The 21134-nt window shown below is 39.9% G+C and overlaps 1 protein-coding gene and 1 long non-coding RNA gene across 7 annotated transcripts in view; one reads left to right on the forward strand and one right to left on the reverse strand.

Annotated features, from left to right (window-relative positions):
- Positions 1–21134, reverse strand: part of LOC110126067 (uncharacterized) — a 396803-nt gene that overhangs the window by 286684 nt on the left and 88985 nt on the right. The window lies entirely within an intron of this gene.
- Positions 1–21134, forward strand: part of C5H1orf87 (chromosome 5 C1orf87 homolog) — a 107891-nt gene that overhangs the window by 47617 nt on the left and 39140 nt on the right. For 2 of the 3 annotated variants that reach the window (XM_070468080.1, XM_020875521.2), the window contains exons 4-8: positions 3506–3646; positions 4211–4474; positions 8940–9055; positions 12454–12643; positions 20793–20890. In XM_070468080.1, coding sequence (XP_070324181.1) covers positions 3506–3646; positions 4211–4474; positions 8940–9055; positions 12454–12643; positions 20793–20890 — 809 coding nt within the window. The remainder of the gene's footprint in view (positions 1–3505; positions 3647–4210; positions 4475–8939; positions 9056–12453; positions 12644–20792; positions 20891–21134) is intronic. The other variant, XM_020875522.2, reaches the window with a different exon arrangement.

Here is a 21134-nt window from a genome sequence, read left to right on the forward strand (position 1 = left end):
TGTAACTAAATGATAGTTATATAGTGATGTGTCATCACGTGTGCACATTTGAGGTGTGTTAGAGGAGGAGGGTTTGTCTGCTTTAACATTATAGGAAAAGATAATTTATTTTCAAAATCCAATGAAATCATGTCTAGATATCAAGAAATTATCAGCACTAAACTATCTTGATAGAAATGGTAATACATTATCACTGCCCTCTGTTAAGAATCAACCAAACAATCCACAACAGATTAGCTTGATAATGATGAATCTAAATGATTATTAATTTGTAATTAAAAAGTAAGAGTAGCAGCAATAGAAAACTGGACCCAAATTAAGACCAACTAATGATTCATTGATAACAAAGTACCATTTCCAAAAATTGCTGAAATTGCAGTTAAACAAATATATAGAGGAGGAATTTTGCAACACTGCCAAGAATGAAGTGACAGTCAGATATTTTAGTAGAATACTGAATTAGAGCCTGCAGTAAACTCTACCATAACTATCTTTAGTTTATAATTTTAATAGCCCTTTCTAAATCACTCAGATGCTCACTAGTTTTCAGTCATGAGAATATAAAAGACTGTGGATTTGTGATCTTTTATTCATTAGAACTCTGCAAAAATTACAATATGGAGTGGCTACCAATTCACCAATGGACCTCAGACCATGTTCTGCAAGGTCTCAAACACTGGGGACTTCCCGTTTTTCTCCTAAAATTTTTATTGATCCTTCTAACTGTAACATATTATATACTCATGTGAAATTTTGGAAAATGGAAGGAGAATATAAATAAGAAAAAATAAAACACAAAGAAAAATAGTAGTTTATTTATTTTTCTTCTTTTTTTCATGCATAGATACCAAATATGAGTCATCACATATTTGCTTTGTCATCCTGGTCTATTCACTTCATATCAAGAATTCTCCCCCAGCTTCAAAAGATTCATCCTAAGCATTATGTTTAATTTCCCTGTGAGAGTCATACTCAGAAGTAACACTTAGATAGAATTTGCTAGGTGCCAGGCACTATTCTAGTTTCCCTGGTGGCTCAGACAGTAAGGAGTCTGCCCTCAATGCAGAAGATCCAGGTTCAATTCCTGGGTCGGGAAGATCCCCTGGAGAAGGGAATGGCAACCCACTCCAGTATTCTTGCTTGGAGAATTCCATGGACAGAGAGCCTGGTGGGCTACGGTCCATGGGGTCCTAAGAGTTGACCGAGTGACTAACACACACACAGAGGCATTATTCTAATCTCTTTACATATATTAACTAACTTTCTACTGCCAAGCACTCAGTGAGGTAGGAACTTTTGTTATCTTCAGATCATAGATGAAGGAACTGAAAACCAAAGAAGTCAAGTGCCTTGCCCAGGTCATAAGGCTGAGAAGTGGCAGAGCCACAGTTGAGGTCCAGATTCTAGGGCCTTAATCCCCAAACTATATTCATTCATTTATATGGATATAACATGTCCCATTTAATCCCTATTGATGGGCATTTAAGTCATTTCTAGTTTTTCTCTTATAAATGGGAATTTGTTTGACCCTCTCTCTACCTGTTTGGGATACAGTGTCTGCATTAGCCACTGTAACAGGCAGTGTGTTCACTGGGTAAGTTGTTCTTGGACCTCCACGGTCTGGATACTTTACCAGCTCTGCAGTGCCAGAGGGAGACAATTTGTCCCTCCCCTCCCAGGATTCAAGAGGTTTCTTACGGGAGGCTCAGCAGGGCTAACACCCACCCAGCAAACACAGCAAGACCTCGTGGGAAGCGCGGGCCCTGACTAATTGGTTCTGTCTGCCGAGCGTAGGATCCTGGCTGGCCAGATGGCAGCCGTGGCTGCCCGGTACAGAGACACTCATTACCACCTTGACTAAGTGGTAAGTGGAATCCTGCCACAGTGAAAGAAGTAAACCAATCAGAGCTCCTTCTAGATTCTTATGCTTCACATATAGATGAAAATAAGCTTTCCTGTCTGGGATGTAGCAGGCAATCTGGACCGGCTGAATTTGCTCTAAACAAAAGTAAACGTGGGTTAAGAACAGGCAAGTTTGAAACTCTGTTCTAAATTACAGGTAAACTCGAAGATAACATTAGGAGGAGGTAAGTAAAGCTGAAAATGTTAAGAGAAGCAATAGTTTCATGAATGCAAGAACAGTAAGATATCTTAGAAATCAGCAAATACAAACTCTCATTTCACCAATGAATAATAAGAGGCCCAGAGAGCTTAAATGATGTTTCAAGATCTCACAGACAGAGCCTGGCTCTTCTCACTGCCAGCCCTAGGATCTTTTGTCTCTTAAATTCTCTCCTTATACATTTTTAAAAATACATATATGCTGTTTACACTGTTTCTCAGAAGTATCAGCTCTGCTTTCTCTCAGAAAATAAAAAAGAATCTGTGACTAGCAGCAAACTCAGTAGCACAGTTTCAAAAATAAAATTAAAGTGTGCTTTTTGCATCTGGCAGCATGAGAATGAAAGTGTTAGTGCTTTAATTTTAATAATTATCACAGTTGATTGGTAGTATGTTCTTTTCAAAGCCATTTTGCTTGTTTTATCTTGCTTTTCCTCCACAACTGCCTATTTTAGGACTCGGCCACTCCTGCTCACTCAGCCCACTCTAGAGAGCTTTTTTTATTTTTCTTTAAAATGTTTAATGACTATAAACCCTTCAGGTTCCTATTTATACTGATAGGTTATTCAATATAAACTATTAAATGAGTATGGACACTCAGTTTTCAGTGACTCCCTCTCATAATGTCTCCTTTCAATGACCTGATATTAAATATGGCCATGTGGTTCAAATTGTACCCTGGATTTCCTTTTAATCAGGTGTGGTGAGGTGACAAAGAGACAACTGACTTTGAAAAAATTTATTACTTACATTTCCCAGGGAAAGGGGGTATGCCACACTGTTCAAGGCCACGTGTGGAAGCACCAATGTTAATCAGGAGGCAGAAGAGTAAGGGAAAAGCACAAGCCACAGCCTTTATTGGGGTTTCCATGGGAAAGGTAATGAGGGCAGGGTAAACAGATTAGGACTGGCTGGTTTGAACAACTCCAGTGAGTGGGCTTTGGGTAGAGGGGCTATCCCCAGTCTGATATGTGGACCTAGGTTCATTTGGGACAGGGAAGATACTGAGTTGGTATGTGAGTTAGATAAGGGAGGTGGTTAGAGATATGGATTTAGGGTTGATTGGTTTGCATATGAAAGATGTGTTTGCAGGCTTACTTTTTCTTTGTCACAGACACCTTTTATCATACACAAATGCAAACACGTCTAACTGTGCATTTATTTATCAAACTTGTGTTAACTGCATTATGCTGAAATTAATGTTGAGGTAAGCTTTCTTCTTTGGGGATTAAATGACTCAATGACCACGGGGGTTGAAGTCTTTTGGAATGGGAACATGTTTTAAGAATTAGTTGGCTCACTCATATTTTCCTTTTTTTTTTTTTCTCTTTCTTTTCCCCCATCCCTTCTGATCCTTACTACCATTTTTCTTTGCTTCTTTAAGGTTTCCAACCAAGCAAATGTCTATTGCATCTCTCAACCAACCGGAGACCAGTCCCTGTCCTATATCCATGGCCTCCCCAGGAGAAACTTTAGAGACTGGTCCTTAGAACAGATGGTAAGGAGCAGCTCTGACCAACCCAAGGTGTGTATCATAGGAGCTGTTGAGCTGGTTTCTATTGCAGATAGGGATATTATTTGTCAACTGTATATTTTGATGTGGAACAGATAATAAGATGGTCTAAGATAGATTGGTGGATACCACACCCAATATGTCTCATCAGCTTTCCAGGAAACTTCCCTGGGAGCCCAAAGGCAAACCTCAAATGTCCCGCCTGACCATCGCATCTTCCTTCCCTCTTCCTCCTCCCAGATCCCAGTCTTTAAGATTTATCATTCTAAATTCTAATATAATAAAAAAAATGTACTTTGTAAAAGACAAATGATATACCTTAAGGAGGCTTCTATCAGAGTATGTACTCTGAAATGATATGCTTCTTTTCTTTGCCTAAAGGAAAAGATCTTGAGATATTATAAACTAATGAATACATCCAGATTGAATACTTATTTTCAAGTATAAGTTCCTATTCAGGACAAGGCCTGAATGTGGAGGCTCTGATACCAACTCAAGTATTCTTCTGCTTCTTTGCACTGGTCTTCCCTGTTAATTTCTTGTTGTTGTTGTCGTCATTGTTTGTTGTTGTTTCAGGATATTGGCCAGAGACCAAGTGGAATAACAAAAGAAGACACTTTTCTTCTTGTCCTGGTCAGGAGAGAACTCAAGTCTCTTCCTTTGAGTTCTGGCTTATTAGACAAACTTCAGAAAGAGCTGAAGATACTGGATCCTGTCTCTTCAGGATTTATTCTTCAGTCTCAGCTGAGCCACCTCTTCTTAAGGCTTGAAGTCCCTCTGCAGTTGCCAACAGTCAAGATCCTTTGCCAGAGATTTTCTAGGGGGAGCTCTCCTGAAATGGTAGGACCATCTTGCTATTTTAAGTATTTTGTTTATTTGACTTGTACCCACCAGAGTAATAGAATCAAAAGATAAGTTTCTTTCTTGAAAATAACCTTTACCATTGACCCCTAAGATACAAAGCCTATTTATAGTCATATGTGGAAATCTCTAGTCAGATAAGACCCAAATAGAAGATAGATTTAGGTCTCTGTTGTTGTTGCTCAGTTGCCCAGTCATGTCCAACTCTTTATGACCCCATGGACTGTAGCACGCCAGGTCTCCCTGTCCCCCACTATCTCCCGGAGTTGGCCAAAGTTCATGCTCTTTGCATCAGTAATGCCATCCAGCCATCTCATCCTCTGATGCCCTCTTCTCCTTCTGCCCTCAATCTTGCCCAGTATCAGGGATTTTCCAGTGAGTCATCTGTTCACATCAGATGACCAAGATATTGGAGCTTTAGCTTCAACATCAGTCCTTCCAGTGAAAATTCAGGGTTGAACTCCCTTAAGACTGACTTGTTTGATCTCCTTGCTGTCCAAGGGACTTTCAGGAGTCTTCAACACCACAGTTCAAAGGCATCAATTCTTTGGCATTCTGCCTTCTTTATGGTCCAGCTGTCACAACCATACATGACCACTGGGAAGACCATAGCCTTGAGTATATGGACCTTTGTCGGCAAATAGTGTCTCTGCTTTTCAACACACTGTCTAGGTTTGTCATTGCTTTCCTGCCAGAAGGCAATCATCTTCTGATTTCATGGCTTCAGTCACTGTCCACAGTGATTTGGGAGCCCAAGAAGAGGAAATCTGTCACGACTTCCACTTTTTCCCCTTCTATTTGCCATGCAGTAATGGGGCCGGATGCCATGATCTTAGTTTCTGGGGTTTTTTTTTTTCCTAATATTTATTCTTAAGCCAGCTCTTTCACTCTTCTCCTTCACCCTCATCAAGAGGCTCTTTAGTTCCTGCTTCGCTTTCTGCCATAAGAGTGCTATCATCTGCAAATCTGAGATTGTTGATGTTTCTCCTGCCTATCTTGATTCCATCTTGTAACTCATCCAGTCCGGTATTTCTCATGATGTGCTCAGCATATAGGTTAAACAAACAGGGTGACAGCAGACAGCCCTGTCATACTCCTTTCTTGATCTTGAACCAGTCAGTTGTTCCATACAGAGTTCTAACTTCTTGACCCACATACAGGTTTCTCAGGAGACAGGTAAGATGGCCTGGTATTCCCATCTCTCAAGGAGCTTTCCAGTTTGTCATGATCCAAAGAGTCAAAGGTTTTAGCATAGTCAATGAAACAGAGAAAGATGGTTTTTCTGAAATTCCCTTGCTTTCTTTATAATCCAGTGAATTTTGGCAATTTGATCTCTAGTTCCTCTTCCTTTTCTAAACCCAGCTTGGACATCTGGAAGTTCTTGATTCACATAATGCTGAAGCCTAGCATGCAAGACCATGCCACCATGCACCACATGGGGTTTAGCCCTGCTTAATTTCTCTTTAAAAGGTTTCCTGTCCCAACTTTCTTTGTCTGCTCTTAACACCATTGGAATAGTTATAGACTCAAGATAACACGTATGTTTACAAGGGGATCAGTCTATAGGCTTTGAGGTTAGAATGGAGGACTTGATAAAGATGTATCATGACAGTTCCTAGACATTTAGAGATGGGAGGCATCTTTGAAGTATAGCTCATCACCATCATTTTACTAATTAGGAAACTGAAACCCAGAGGATCAAGAAACTTGCTCAGGAAACCGAGAGAATTAATGGCAGACCCAGGACAGAGATAAAGGTTCCCCAAAGATAAGGCCAGGGTTCTTTTTCTGAGCACTGCACTTCCCAAGCTCATACTGTAACAGAATACATGGCATTGTCCAAGTGTAACAGAATTCTGGGAGTGAGAAAACAATATCCTAAAATAGGAAGAAACAATAGCAATGGAAAAATCATAAATGAGCATGTGTTGATGAAAAATCAGGCCAAAACTAACCTCATAGGGCTAATGTGAAGATTTAGTAATATAATACATGCAAATTACCTGGCCTCATGTTTAACATTTAGTAGGTTCTATCTCCTGCCCACTCCTAACCTGCAAAAATAGAATTGCTTGTATATTTATGAGAAGTATTTAGCAATACAATGTCAACCTATTAGTGTAACCTTTATGAATCTTCAGTTCAAGTCAATTTTCCAGCCTGAGTCCCAGTTTCTATCAGGACCTTATCTGGCTTCCTTTCCCCACTGCTACCCACCTCCACAACCCTGGAGTTGTCTGCCCATCAGAGTCCCTAGAATAATCATCCAGTCAAGCAATGGAAATGGATGACATTCTTTTAGTCTTTTCCTATGTAAAAAAAAAAAGAAAAAGAAATAGGTAAATAAAGCCTTGCCCCCAAGTAATCTGACTTTATCTTCTGAATATATCTAAATATAAGTATATAATATGAACAAAGCTAGTGGAGGTGATAGAATTCCAGTTGAGCTATTTCAAATCCTAAAAGATGATGCTGTGAAAGCACTGCACTCAATCTGTCAGCAAATTTGGAAAACTCAGCAGTGGCCACAGGACTGGAAAAGGTCAGTTTTCATTCCAATCCCAAAGAAGGGCAATGCCAAAGAATGCTCAAATTACCACACAATTGCACTCATCTCACATGCTAGCAAAGTAATGCTCAAAATTCTCCAAGCCAGGCTTCAGCAATATGTGAACCATGAACTTCCAGATGTTCAAGCTGGTTTTAGAAAAGGCAGAGGAACCAGAGATCAAATTGCCAACATCCTCTGGATCATAGAAAAAGCAAGAGTTCCAGGAAAACATCTATTTGTGCTTTATTGACTATGCCAAAGCCTTTGACTCTGTGGGTCACAATAAACTGTGGAAAATTCTGAAGGAGATGGAAATACCAGACCACCTGACCTGCCCCTTGAGAAACCTATATGCAGGTCAGGAAGCAACAGTTAGAACTGGACATGGGACAACAGACTGGTTCCAAATAGGAAAAGGAGTACATCAAGGGTGTATATTGTCACCCTGCTTATTTAACTTATATGAAGAGTACATCATGAAAAATGCTGGGCTGGAGGAAGCACAATCTGGAATCAAGATTGCTGTGAGAAATAACAATAACCTCAGATATGCAGATGACACCACCGTTATGGCAGAAAGTGAAGAAGAATAAAGAGCCTCTTGATGAAAGTGAAAGAGGAGAGTGAAAAAGTTGGCCTAAAACTCAACATTTAGAAAACTAAGATCATGGCATCCAGTCCCATCACTTCATGGGAAATAGATGGGGAAACAGTGGAAACAGTGGCTGACTTTATTTTTCTGGGCTCCAAAATTACTGCAGATGGTGATTGCAGCCATGAAATTAAAAGATGCTTACTCCTTGGAAGGAATGTTATGACCAACCTAGACAGCATATTAAAAAGCAGAGACATTACTTTACCAACAAAGGTTCATCTAGTCAAGGCTATGATTTTTCCAGTAGTCATGTACAGATGTGAGTGTTGGACTATAAAGAAAGCTGGGTGCCAAAGAATTGATACTTTTAAACTGTGGTGTTGGAGAAGACTCTTGAGAGTCCCTTGGACTGCCAGGAGATCCAACCAGTCCATCCTAAAGATCAGTCCTGGGTGTTCATTGGAAAGACTGATGTTGAAGCTGAAGCTCCAGTACTTTGGCCACCTGATGCGAAGAGCTGACTCATTTGAAAAGACCCTGACGCTGAGAAAGATTGAGGGCAGGAGGAGAAGGGGATGACAGAGGATGAGATGGTTGGATGGCATCACTGACTCAATGGACATGGGTTTGGGTGGACTCCGGCAGTTGGTGATGGATAGGGAGGCCTGGCGTGCTGCAGTTCATGGGGTTGCAAAGAGTTGGACACAACTGAGCGACTGAACTGAACTGAATATATATAATCAATATATGAGACTTGTGAGAGAAAGAGAGAGAAAGTAGAGGCTAGGGCATGCTGTTGTAATAAAGAGCCCCAAAGTCTCAGTGACTTAAAAGAACGAAAGCTTATTTTTCATAATGAGTCCTGCCTAGGCTCTTCTCAGTACCATCATCATCTTAGCTCCAAATCCAGGCTGGTGAAGCATACACTCTGGAGTATTAGTGGATGTGATGGCAGAGGGGATGAAAAGATATCTGGGCGGGTTTCATGTCAGCAGTTTAATCCTCAGCCCAGAAGTAGTGCATGTCACTTCTGCTCTCAACCCACTGGCCCAACTGATCATCACCCTACTCAACCATAAAACAACCAGGAAGTGTCATTTTACCATATTTCCAGAAGGGAAAATAAAAAGAATTGTTGGTCAAAAAAAAGCACTAGTAATCACTAGAATATATTTTAAAATCTGTTTTTAAAATTTTCAATGCTAAAAATTTTCAAAATACATTTTATCTTAGCAGGTATCTTCTTTCCTCTAAGTGTAAATTAAATGAGGATGTTCTCTTTGATATTTAATTTTCAGGTGAATTATGAAAAGCTACTCTGGTTTTTAAAAGTAGCAGCTTCAGAAGATACAGAGCAAAACAAAGGAGTTGAGGACAGCAATGTAAAAGAAACTCAGAGTAGTAGCCATCAAAGGTACTTTTCTCCCTATCTATGGGAATGGTGTGTATAGACTTCCAGAGCTGGCAGGGATCTTGGAAGTAATACACTTCAAGACTTCACCCCGTGCAGAATCACTTTGCTCTTTACCAGCTTTGCCTTTTGCTTATAGTTTTCTTTTTTCCCTCCTGTGCAGGCATGCATACAAAGTTATTTGCAACAATGTGTCTTTTTTATGAGATTGCCATGTGAAAATGAAAAACCTCGTCATGAAATAATAAATGAGTGTGTACCAGGCAGAGTTCATGTCCACATGGTGTGATTCCAGAAATATGTTCAGACAGTGAACTCCTGGGTTATAGGCACTAGCAGAAAAAGGCTTGAGGTACAGAAATCAGTAATTCCTTCATGTAATCTCAAAGGAAAGAAATAACCCAACATAAATATAGGATGTGAGGAATAGCATTAGAGATGAGACACAGGAAAGCAGGATAATCTGTGCTCTCCACCAAAAATGGCAAAATGCAGTGGTTAGGAGCATAACTTCTACTGACAGAGACCTAGACTCAGTTCCTGTTTCTGCCCATTTAGTGACTCTGTAAACTTGGGCTGGTCACTTACACTCTCTGTGCTTCCATTCTCCAGCTGTTAAATGGAAACAGTGATAGATTTCCTTTCACCTTATAGATTTGTAAGAGGAACTGAGTTAGTCAATGCATAGTTCTTAAAAGTGGTACCTGACAGGGTTTGTTACTATTTTGAAACTATCCCTGGAGGTTCAGATAGTAAAGAATCTGCTTACAATGCTGGAGACCTAGGTTAGATCCCTGGGTCAGGAAGATCCCCTGGAGAAGGGAATGGCTACCCACTCCAGTGTTCTTGCCGGGAGAATTCCATGGACAGAGGAGCCTGGCAGGCTACAGCCCATGGGGTTGCAAAGAGTCAAATACAACTGAGCAACTAATACTACTATTACTACTACCAGAAGACATCCTTTCCAGTTCCAAATAATGTGACATAGTGGTTAAGAGCCACGGCATATCACTTCACTCTAGGAAAAAGGCCGGGTTTCCTATAAAAATGTCCCTGGACCAAGTGATAGACTTGATTCCTTTCTACAATGTGCACTGTGCCCTTTTTGATTGCATTACTTCATTCTACACGCATCCATTGAATGCCAGCTGCTTGCCAGGCACACTTTGCTGAGCACAGTGAATTCAGAGATTGGCAAGGCCCAGTCTCTCCCTCAGGGGCTCACAGTCCAAAGAAAGTGATGCTGCCATATGGGTACACCATCAACTATCACTTGGAGCAACTTCCCTGCTGAGAGCCATAAATCCCTAGCAATATTTAATAATCAGCAGCCATACTTCATATAGTACAGATAGTGAGATTTGCAACCTGAGAAGTAGGAGATGATGCATCAGAACAAATGGCCACTTACTGGCAGATATGGGTCTCATGAATCCTAGACAGGAAGCCTTTCCTGAGCCCTAGACTAGGTTATATCTCTTTGCTGTATAACCTCATAGCCCTTTCTTTTTATAGTAGTCATTGTGCTTATAATTACTTCTTTGACATTTGAGGTAAGGAATAGTGTCTTTCCTGGCCAACTCAGTGTCCAGCATAGTTCTAGCATAGTTCCTGGCACATGGGAGATGCTCAATAAATATCTGTGGAATGTCATCGGCACCTCCAATTATCCAAAGAGCTTGCATTATTTCACTTGCAGGAACATTTGGATATCTACTATATAAAAAAGGTCCATAACGTATCATTTTTAATTCATCAGAGAAGGTGCTGCTCTATATAAACCAGACAGTGTGTTTGCGGAAGTGCCGGACTGATGGCCTGTAATGAATCCAGGCTCTTTATTAATTAATGTACAGCTCAGAAAAAGTCCCTCCCATGTTCTGTCAGGGAGAGGTTTATGTGGGACAGCTCTATGATATTTAAAATGCCTCCAGCATCACCAGAGGCAACAGCTTTCATCACCTAAGTTGGACCAGATGAAGTAAACTCCTGCAGCAGGTTTTTCTATGAAATCCACCAGCTGTAGTAAATGGGCTCCATATAAAACCTCCCATTCAGGACTCTGTGTGCTGAGCCGAGGGCCAAAGTCTTTCTTATTAATTCCTTCCTACAGAAACTGGTGTTACAAGAAAAGCAAACAGGAAGGAAACCTTCTGATTCAAATCTGGAGCAGATATATCAGATTGGCAAAGCCAATCTGTACAAGATCCACAGATACAGGTGCAAAACAGACTCAGCCCACATCTTACAGAACAGTTTGCAAGGGAGGTCAGACAGAAAACAACAGCTAAAAGAATCAGGAAGCAATCGCAACCTGAGGGAAACTTACTACAGGAAAAGAACAAGGAAATTTGAAAGAGTTTCTCAAGCAGGGAGTTCAGGAGCACTAGGGGGGGCTGACTGTGAACCTCAGTTCCCAGTGCCTCACTCAGAGACATCATCCTGGCAACTGGAAACTGACCACGGTGGGAGTTTTTCACCATCAAAATTAATAAGGCTACAGATTACGGCTTTATCTTGGAGAGCTGGTCATTAATGATTTACCAGCATGCCACTGAAAGGAAACTGATTTACATGAATGGAGTTTGGGAGATGTGATAGAATGTCTGTCTAGAGAAGTGGAGCGTAAGTTGAAACAGAGGAAACAGGAAAAGCTTCACTCTGAAGGAGATAGCACAGCTTGGATCTGGAAGGACACATACACTGGAATGCTAAATGAGTAAACACCTCAAAGTAGTTTCATAAAATAAATAACTATAATACTTAATCACCTTGTTGTTTCTCACCAATCATTTAAAGAAACAACAAACAGATACACCATCTTAGTAACTATATATATTTGCATGCCAGACAGTAAGTAAATAATTGTTCCCAAACATTTTCTGGATTTTCCAGATTCAAAGAGCAGAGTCAAGGATAATGAAGCAAGTTTACCTGGTTCAAGATTTCCTTCTAGATAGCTTCCCTGGCTACAGGGATCTGATAGGATCTGCTTTGCTTGTGGCAATGGACACTTTGGGAATTTTCTATCAAACTGCTATTGATATTTGCTATCAATAGTTATCAGGACTTACAAAAAGTATTAATAAAATAAATAGGTAAGTGAACTGCTATGGTCAATTCTAAGTTTTCCTCACCTGGAAAAAAAATTAGTGGATTACAAGTTTTAGTCTATGATGTAGTTGAATGGATTGGTACCTCTGAAAGAAGAGACTGTGGAACTCACTAGACTAGAACAAACTTTAGTTGACCTGTGCAATCTCCACATGCAGTCCCATGACGAGGTTACCAAGATTTAGGAGTCCTTGCTGGGTGGGTTCTCTGGTTCCACGGTGTATAGCAGGGGTAAGAGATGTGGTATGAAAATATACAGCAGCTTTGAATAAATCATCTTTTCACAGCCTTTCTCCTGCTTCTCCAAGCAGTATCGCCCCTCAAGACTACAACTCACAGTCAGAAGTGAATGAGAGCCTGTTGGAAATCCTGAAGATGGCACTGAGGGCAACCAAGGCCAAACTCAGCATAGAGAAACTCAATCTGAGTTTTCGAAAAGAAGATCGCTCATTCTCTGGCTGCCTGCCCCCACCCAAGGTAACCTAAATTAGATTTCAGACTCATTCATCTCCAGAAGGCTATCTTGGGGCACTGGGTCTATAGTAAGAAGGTGCAGTTCACTAAGAATAAACATACTGAGATCCATAACTGGCTAGCTTTGAAAGTAGGAGTGCATATATACTAATTATGTAGGTTCTAGGAAAATTTTAACTATGTAAGTTCAGAATTTATTATGTAAGTCTAATAGTCCCTTCCCAAATTTTAATCAACTAAGAGGAAAATAATGAGGTAAAGAAAACAGAATGTTTACAGTAAAGATTTCCTTTTCCTGTTTTCACCTCTAATTTCTTTTGTAATAAATTGGCCATCTCTTTGGAAATCAGGCCATTTCTTGTTTAATAGAAACTTTAAAATCAGGGCTTCCCTGGTGGCTCAGTGGCAGAGTCCACCTTCTGCCAATGCGGAAGACATGAGTTTGATCCCTGGTCCAGGAGGATCCCACATCCCTAAGCCCATGTACCACAACTGCTGAGCCTGTGCTTTGGAGCCCAAGAGCCTAAACTACTGAGGCCACGTCCAGCAGCTCCTGAAGCCCCACGCCCCAGAGCCCGTGCCCTGCAACAAGAGAAGCCACCGCACTGAGGAGGCTACCCAGCACAGTGGAGAGTGGCCCGCTCTCACCGCAGCTAGAGAAAGCCCACACGAAAGCCATGAAGACCAAGCACAGCCAAAAACAAATAAATACAATTATATTTAAAAATAAATTGTAAAGGGATCAAAAGACACTGAAATGAAAATTCAAATTTAAAAAAAGGCCTAGTTTTGATCTGTGTTCTGCCTGTGGATTACATTTCACAATTATTTTCTGCATCCAAGAGGACAAAACCAAGAGTAAAGAATTGTGAAATATGCCAAATTGGTCCAGGAATTACCTACACTGGGCTGTTTTATGCTAACAATAGACAGTATGACAATATCCAAATAATATTTCACAGTGGAAAACAAATATTTTTTCCAAGGATAAGTGTTCATTTATCACACCCTCTACCAGCTTCCCGTGAGGTCAGCAGGCGGCACTCTGTTCTTTAGGGACACCAAAATTGTAGGGACTGATATGGTTTATTGTTGACAGAGATTAGCAATGCTGTTTGGGAGCATTAATTAACTGGGTAGATATGTTTCATAAAAGAGGATCCAGAACCATATTAACTCATGTGTTGTATTTAGCCAAACAAACTCCAGTCATGAGGTTACCTTGGATACAGGTAAAATAATAGTGACCACATTGACTGCAATTCCATTCACAGCAACTTGCACCACCAAGTTTTGCTGAGTTCTTCCTAAACTGCCAAATACTACATTAAATGTTTTACTTATATTTACTCATTTAACATTTACAGGTAAGTATAAGATCTAGGTAGATGTTATAATAGCCATTTAATAAATGAAATAAACCACTGATTCTCAGAGAAGACAAATGAATCTCTCAAGGACCACAGCTAGCAAGAGACAGAGCCAGGATTCAAATACAGAAGAATACTGGACACTGAGAGACAGAATTGGAACTCCAGTAGGCAGATGATAGCTGGAAGATTTCACTGAGTCGAGGATACAGGAATTAAAACTCCAGAGGAGGAGAAAGGATTGTAATTTATAGGGGAAAAAAAAGGTCCTGAAGCAAAGATTGGAAAATGCCTTTCATCCAGGTAAACAGGGATTAAGAATTGAGAGTCAGAGAATTCAAAAAAGCAAGTGATGTTTACTAAGAAACCAAGGACACAATATGCTAAAAGTGGATTCTTATTCTATGACAGAAGTAGCTTTTTATGTACTTTTTCATTTATACAGTCAACTAACCATGCAAAGGCAAAGTCACATGATAGTGTGTATGTGTGTGTGTGTGCGTGTGTGTTGTATACATGAATATTAAACATGCAAGCATGTTTCACTAGGAGAGAGAACATTACAGGAGATTCCACACATCATAAATGGCCTTTATTATGTTTTTGAGAAGATTAGCAGAAATTGACTAAGCAGGAATCACTTTCTGTCAGATTAGAAAATACATAATAGTATCAGTGAAGCTTGAATGTTCTCAGATGACACTTGTAGAATGGAATATGAATGACTTGAAAATCAAAATAAATTTGCTTAAGCTCTTTGAGTCTCCGATTTTCCATCTAGAAAAAAGTTGGCTCCAAATAACTACCTCCTGTGTCTATTGTGAGGATTAAGTAAGATAAGTATGTGAAAGCACTTAGTATACTGTTTGATATGTGAGGCACTCAGGAAATAGGTTTCCCTTCCTTATACATACATATACATATATATATATATATATATATATATATATATATATTAAAATCAATGTTTGGTGAAATTACTGCTGCAAAATAGTCTAAGCAAGTGGGCTCTTTCCCAGGGTCAAGTGATGGCCACATGGAGTGCTGGCTGTCAGAGAAGGCTCTGAATGCCTTCCCCCCACAGCTGGCCCTGAAAGCTTAAATTTGTGGATCATATTGAAGGAAATGGGGCACATTTTTCTTGAAGCTGGTCTGCCTCTCATGAGCCATCTGGCATCTCTTAAGACATCTGGAACTCACTCAAAGTATACTACAGTTCTGGGAGGCATGGCAAATAGAACTGTGTTTCCCCAGAACGTGAGATAAATTGAGGCCCAATGGACACTGGATATGACATGCAGCAGCAGTTGCACCCCAACATCCTTGTTGCTGGACACAGGACTTCAGAGGTGACTGGGAAAGGCCATCTGAACTGTTTCTCTTTTTGATCAATAGTTCTAAACGGCAGAAGGGAGAGGATCTCAGACCTCGTAAAGTTTCCCATGAGACCTATGCACCCTGTATTCAGAGGGGGAGAAGAGCACATGCTCACAGCCAGTATTTCAGAGGGTTCACAGATCACCTGTACCTCCTCAGATAACTTACAGCTGTTCTGAGGGATGATCTATGGGTCCTATCACTCAAATCAATTGCACTGTCCCCATTCTCAAAGGACAGTATAAAAACCTATCTCATATCTGTCATCCTTGTTCTGTGGACTCACTCATTCTGTCCTTCTGTCACATCCTTCATTCAATGATGGCTCAGGAAGGGCTCCTGAGGGCAATGTGGAGCCACATACATTTATTTATTAACTTCCCTGGCCATTATTCATATCAGGTATGATGGTAAAGAATCCACCTGCAATGCAGGAGACCTGGGTTTGATCCTTGGGTCAGGAAGATTCCCTGAAACAGGGAATGGCTACCTGCCTCCAGTATTCTTGGAAAATTCCATGGACAGAGGAGCCTGCTGCATAACAGTCCATGGGGTCACAAAAGAGTTGGATGATCAACAGTTGCACTTTCTCGTTCATGAATTGAATAGGCTGTGGAACCTAAGAAGTTTCCAAGCATAGAGGTTCAGTTTAACACTTTCATACATAATCCATATTCTTTATGTTCTGAACTCCTTTCTGCTCTATAATGCAAAGCCCTTCCAAACTACTCCCAGACCTTCCTGCCAGGAGGAACTGCTAGAACACAGGTTATTCTACCTCTAATTACCCTTTGCCTGATGTTCATGCAACCTCCTCACTATCATCAGAAGGGAATCCCATTACTGAGTGAACAGGGGCTTAGGAATGTGAAATTTGTTCCCTTGGCAAGACTACAGCTATGATACTAGTTTACCAAGTGACCAAAACTGTAAGACATTCTTCTGCAGTTGGCCAGGCTCCTTTTTTTGTGTTTTGTTGTTTCTCCATCAGTACCTTCTGCCCTAAAATATAAATGATTTATACTAGTTTCAGATTGTTCCCTACTTCCAAACCAATCACCATCTTTCTGATCAATATGGCATATTTATTCTTGCATTCAACATACTAACCACACAGTGTGTTCTGGGCAGTGTGATAAGGCTCTGAGGACAACACATGATTATGATTTCAATCCCAGAGTTCTCCAGGAGCTCAGGGAAAAGGTCGTATTTAAAACATGTTACAATTTTGTATGACAAATATGTTGGTGGCAATAACTTTGAACACAGAGAAGGAATAACAACCTAGCCTCACCCAAAAACTCCAGAGGAGATAAAGCAAATCCTGAATCTTAGAGGACATGATAATTTGGCAAAGTATTTTGGTAGGGCAGAAGAAGGGACAGGAAAGGTTTTCTAGGTAAAAGGTGCAATGTGAAATGTTACTGAGATGAAAGAGAACATGGTTAGTTCAGGGAATGCTAAACTACTCACATAGGCAAATGAGTATATGAGTGTACAGTGACTGGGGATGGTGGGAGATGCTGCTCAAGTTGATGTTAGAATGGTTGGAGGAACCAGTTTCTGAGGGGTCTTTCTAAGGAGTGTGACTTTATCCTGAAGCTCCGGTGGAATCATTGAAGAATATTAAACAAGTGAACAATATGATCAAAATTGAAATTTGAAAAGAGCACTCTAATAGATAACAGAGAATTAGAGACAGAGAGAAACTTTAAAAGGCTGTTCCAGTAATTCAAGCAAGAAATTATGAGAATTTAAGCCAGGAAAGTAGCAGGAGGGATGGAGATATTAAGGAGGTAGAAAAGCAGGTCTTGGTGACTTAACTGGACATAGATCCTGAATTAGGAGGAATGAAAGATGGCTCCCAAGGTTCTAACTTTTACTAGATGGTGGTACCATTCTCTAAGACAGCAAACAGAAAAGGAGTTTGGGGAGCCAAAGGAAAGGATGATGAGTTCACTTCTGAGCATGTTGATGTAGCTTGAGAGAGTAAAGCTAAATAATGACGTAAGGGTCTTCACTATGGAGCTGAAGCTTTGGGAGTAATTAGGATTACTCAAGGACATAGTAGAAGGTAAGAAGGGAAGGTTGAGGAGGACATCTGTCGTTAAGGAGCAGGTAGATGAAGACAAGCCAAGAAAAGAGACCAAAAATAATCAAAAGAGACACGGGAGTCATCAAGAAAGCCACGAGAAGAGACTTATGGAAGGATGGCGAGATCACCCATGTCACAGGCTGCAAAGAGATCATCTGTAATCGGGATTGACAAGTATTCATTAAATGTAAAACTTCGGGAGTTACTAATGACTTGGTAAACACAATTTAAGTAGAGTGATGGGGTAAAATGCAAATGAAGCCATAAATGGGAAGGAAGTAGGGAGAGCATCTGTGCATCAGTCTTTCCAGGAGCATTTTGAGGAAATGAATATTTATTTTACTTGTCATTTTCTAAATAACATAGGTATTTTATTTACATTAGATTTTTAAATGCCCTTACAGAACTGAAGAAACTATATACAACCAAATATTTTCTTATTGAATAAGGACATCATAATGAATAGTCATGGATTTTAAAAATAATCCTAGATAACACTAAATTGCCAGGGTTTTCTGGTAGATGTTTCTATTGCTCTTCCACAACTGTCAGCAGTCAGTTCATAGCAGCTATCAATCAATCTACTTCTAGGAACCCTGATGTACTATTTCTAATCTGCTGTTCATTTAGCCTAGAGCAAAACTCAATGTTGCCAGAAGTAAATAAACTGTTTTTAGAATAACCTGTTAATACTGATGTTTAAAAATACATTAATATGCTCTAATCATGAGGATAAGTTGATTTTTATTTATTGAGTAAAATGGCATAATATAACTAATTTCTACCACTCTATTTTTGCCAACCTATGCCTTTACCTTCGGTACTTTTAAATAATTCATTCATTTCTAATTCATCTATATATTCATTTATTCAATAAGTAATTTTCATGGAGAAGGAAATGGCAACCCACTCCAGTATTCTTGCCTGGAAAAGTCCATGGACAGAGGAGCCTGGCGAGCTGCAGTCCACGGGGTTACACGACTGAGCATGTGTGCATGAGGGTGGAGGGAGATGGGTTGGTAGCAATAAACTGGTAGAACTAAAAAAAATTTTAAAGTAATTTTCAACACTGTGCTTGGCAATAGTGATAAGAAAATGAAGGAAATACAATCCAACCCTCAATAAACCAGTCTTTTAGAGATGTTCTAAGGAATAGATATTTACTGCTCAGTGAAAAGGGGTATAAAACTATAGTAGAAATCTCCACACTGTTTTCCATAGTGGCTGTACTAATTTGCATTCCCACCAACAGTGTAAGAGGGTTCCCTTTTCTCCACACCCTCTCCAGCATCGGGCCTGGTGCACTGGGAAGACCCAGAGGGATCGGGTAGAGAGGGAGGTGGGAGAGGGGACTGGGATGGGGAATACATGTAAATCCATGGCTAATTCATTTCAGTGTATGACAAAAACTACTGTAATGATGTAAAGTAATTAGCCTCCAACTAATAAAAATAAATGGAAAAAAAAAAACTATAGTAGAGTGTAGTTTCTAAAAACCACAATGCTCTTTCTCACCCATTATTTACACATACATTTCTTCTGCTGGAATTATCCTCAACTCCCTACTTTTCTGGCAAACTGTTATCCCTTTTTTTCATGTTTTATATCTGTCTTTCTCCTTCCCCGAGGTACTACTCTACAGCTAGTAACAGCTTTCTAACCCAGACTGGTTGTTTCCTTCCAAAAAGACAAATGAACATTAGGCTTTTGTCACTGTATCAAAATGTAGGTTATATTATTCACATATGGTCAGACCAACAGATCAGGAGGTGAATGCCATTGAAAAGACAGTGTGTTCCTCACGGTTCCCAGGAGGAGGGGCACAGACACCACGTGGGCCACATGGTGAAGCCCCAGAGCCGGTCAGGAAGCAGAGGGGATGAGGGGAAAGTGTGGGCAAGAGCATTTACTGTGGGGAGATGAAGCAGGATAAGAAGGCTTAGGATTGGCTAGTTTGAATAATTTCAGTGGGCTCTGGGGCACAGGTGCCATTCCTAGTCGCCTAGTACTTGGCCCTGGAGTAATCAGGACCCGGAAATAGTGTGCCAAGTGTGAAAACCTCAATAAAAGAGGTAGTTGGTTTGCAGGTGAAAGACAGCCTTTCAGGTTAAGTCCTTTACTATCTCTAGTAATTGGCTAGCCCTGGAAGAGGCAGTTTCTCCAGGGTCAGCAGGGCCCCATGATGGCCAAGCAGCAGATTAAAAAGACACGCATAATACAGTCACTATGTGGAACTTCCTCTCAAAATAACAACAGTAGCTACAATTAGTCTAAACACTAAATAAAACATTTCCTTTCTTTTCTTCTTTTTTTGCCTCTTCCTTCCTTCTCTCGTTTCTCTCTCTCTCCCACTCTGTCTCTTTCTTGTGCTCTTGAGCCCCTTTCTCCTCTTTTCTTCCCTCTCCCCTCTTCTCTCTCTCCTCTATCTCCCTTTTTCTTCCTTTTCCCTCCTTTCCTTCTTTTCTTGATTTCAACATATGTTAGTCAAATGCCTCCTAAAATCCAGGCCTTATTCTAACTGCTTACTTGCTTCTGAGAAGTAGAAAATACTAATCTTATTTAGTAGGTGAAGTAATTGGACATAAAAAGATTTAGGAACTTCCTGAGATCACACAAATCATACACAGCATTTCCAGTGTTCAAAATAAATCATGCTTTATTCTTAAGACTCTGTGTTTAAACAGTATGCTAAACACACAACAAAGACTATCACAACCTAAAAGTTTGGTGTGTTTGAATCTAAGTATCGCACATCCACCAACTTGAGAACTGAACTGGTTTGTTGGCTAGACTCAGAAAACATTAAGTACTCAGGAAGTTGCAGTGACCCTTCATTCATCCATCCGACAAATATTAATTGAATATCTGGTTTCTAGACTAAGTTCCATCATTTATTAACCATGTGACATAGAGAAAGTCAATCTAAGTCTTGGTTTCCTCATATATAAGATAAAACAAGATTCTTTTGTAAATCAAAGTCAGTATTAAAAAACACTTTGTGATTCACCTATATAATAAGTGTGTATAATTTCTGGGCCTTGACCACTCATTCTATAGCTGTCAAAAATGTAAGATCAGCATTTCAAAGTACAGTGGCTTCTGAGTAATGAACTCTGCCTCTGTGTCAAGCATAAAAAATCTGCTGTTGATGAGCAGTCCATTGAACATTCTTGTCCTAAATATTATTCTAGTGGTATACTCCACTCCTGGTTATTCATTCTTTGTCCAAATTATGTAAGTTCTAATAATGGGAATGAAATTCAAATCAATTTAATTATATTGAAATTTCAAATCTTTTTCTTATTTGCAGGTCAGGGCTATATGTGGGAAACATGGATTATATCTGACTTTGAGTCTTTTGGAAACATTGCTTAGCCATCAAGATTTGGGTTACCAAGATGAAATAAAGTAAGTTGATTTTTTTATTTACACAGTCCTTTATTAGAATACCAAATACATAAGTCTGTCTCTAGGCTAAAGTTTTGTATGTGAAACAATCAATTTATTACCTAAACACAGAGTTAATAGATGTTTGTTTATATTAAGATCACGGGATCCTTTTGGCCATAGAAAAATGAAAGCAGTAAACTTCCACTTCCAGTTTGCTGGTAAATGGCAAGTCAGATTTACTATTTCATTTTAAACAACTAAA

The sequence above is a fragment of the Odocoileus virginianus genome, chromosome 5 (genome assembly GCF_023699985.2).
Source record: "Odocoileus virginianus isolate 20LAN1187 ecotype Illinois chromosome 5, Ovbor_1.2, whole genome shotgun sequence".
NCBI lineage: Eukaryota > Metazoa > Chordata > Mammalia > Artiodactyla > Cervidae > Odocoileus > Odocoileus virginianus.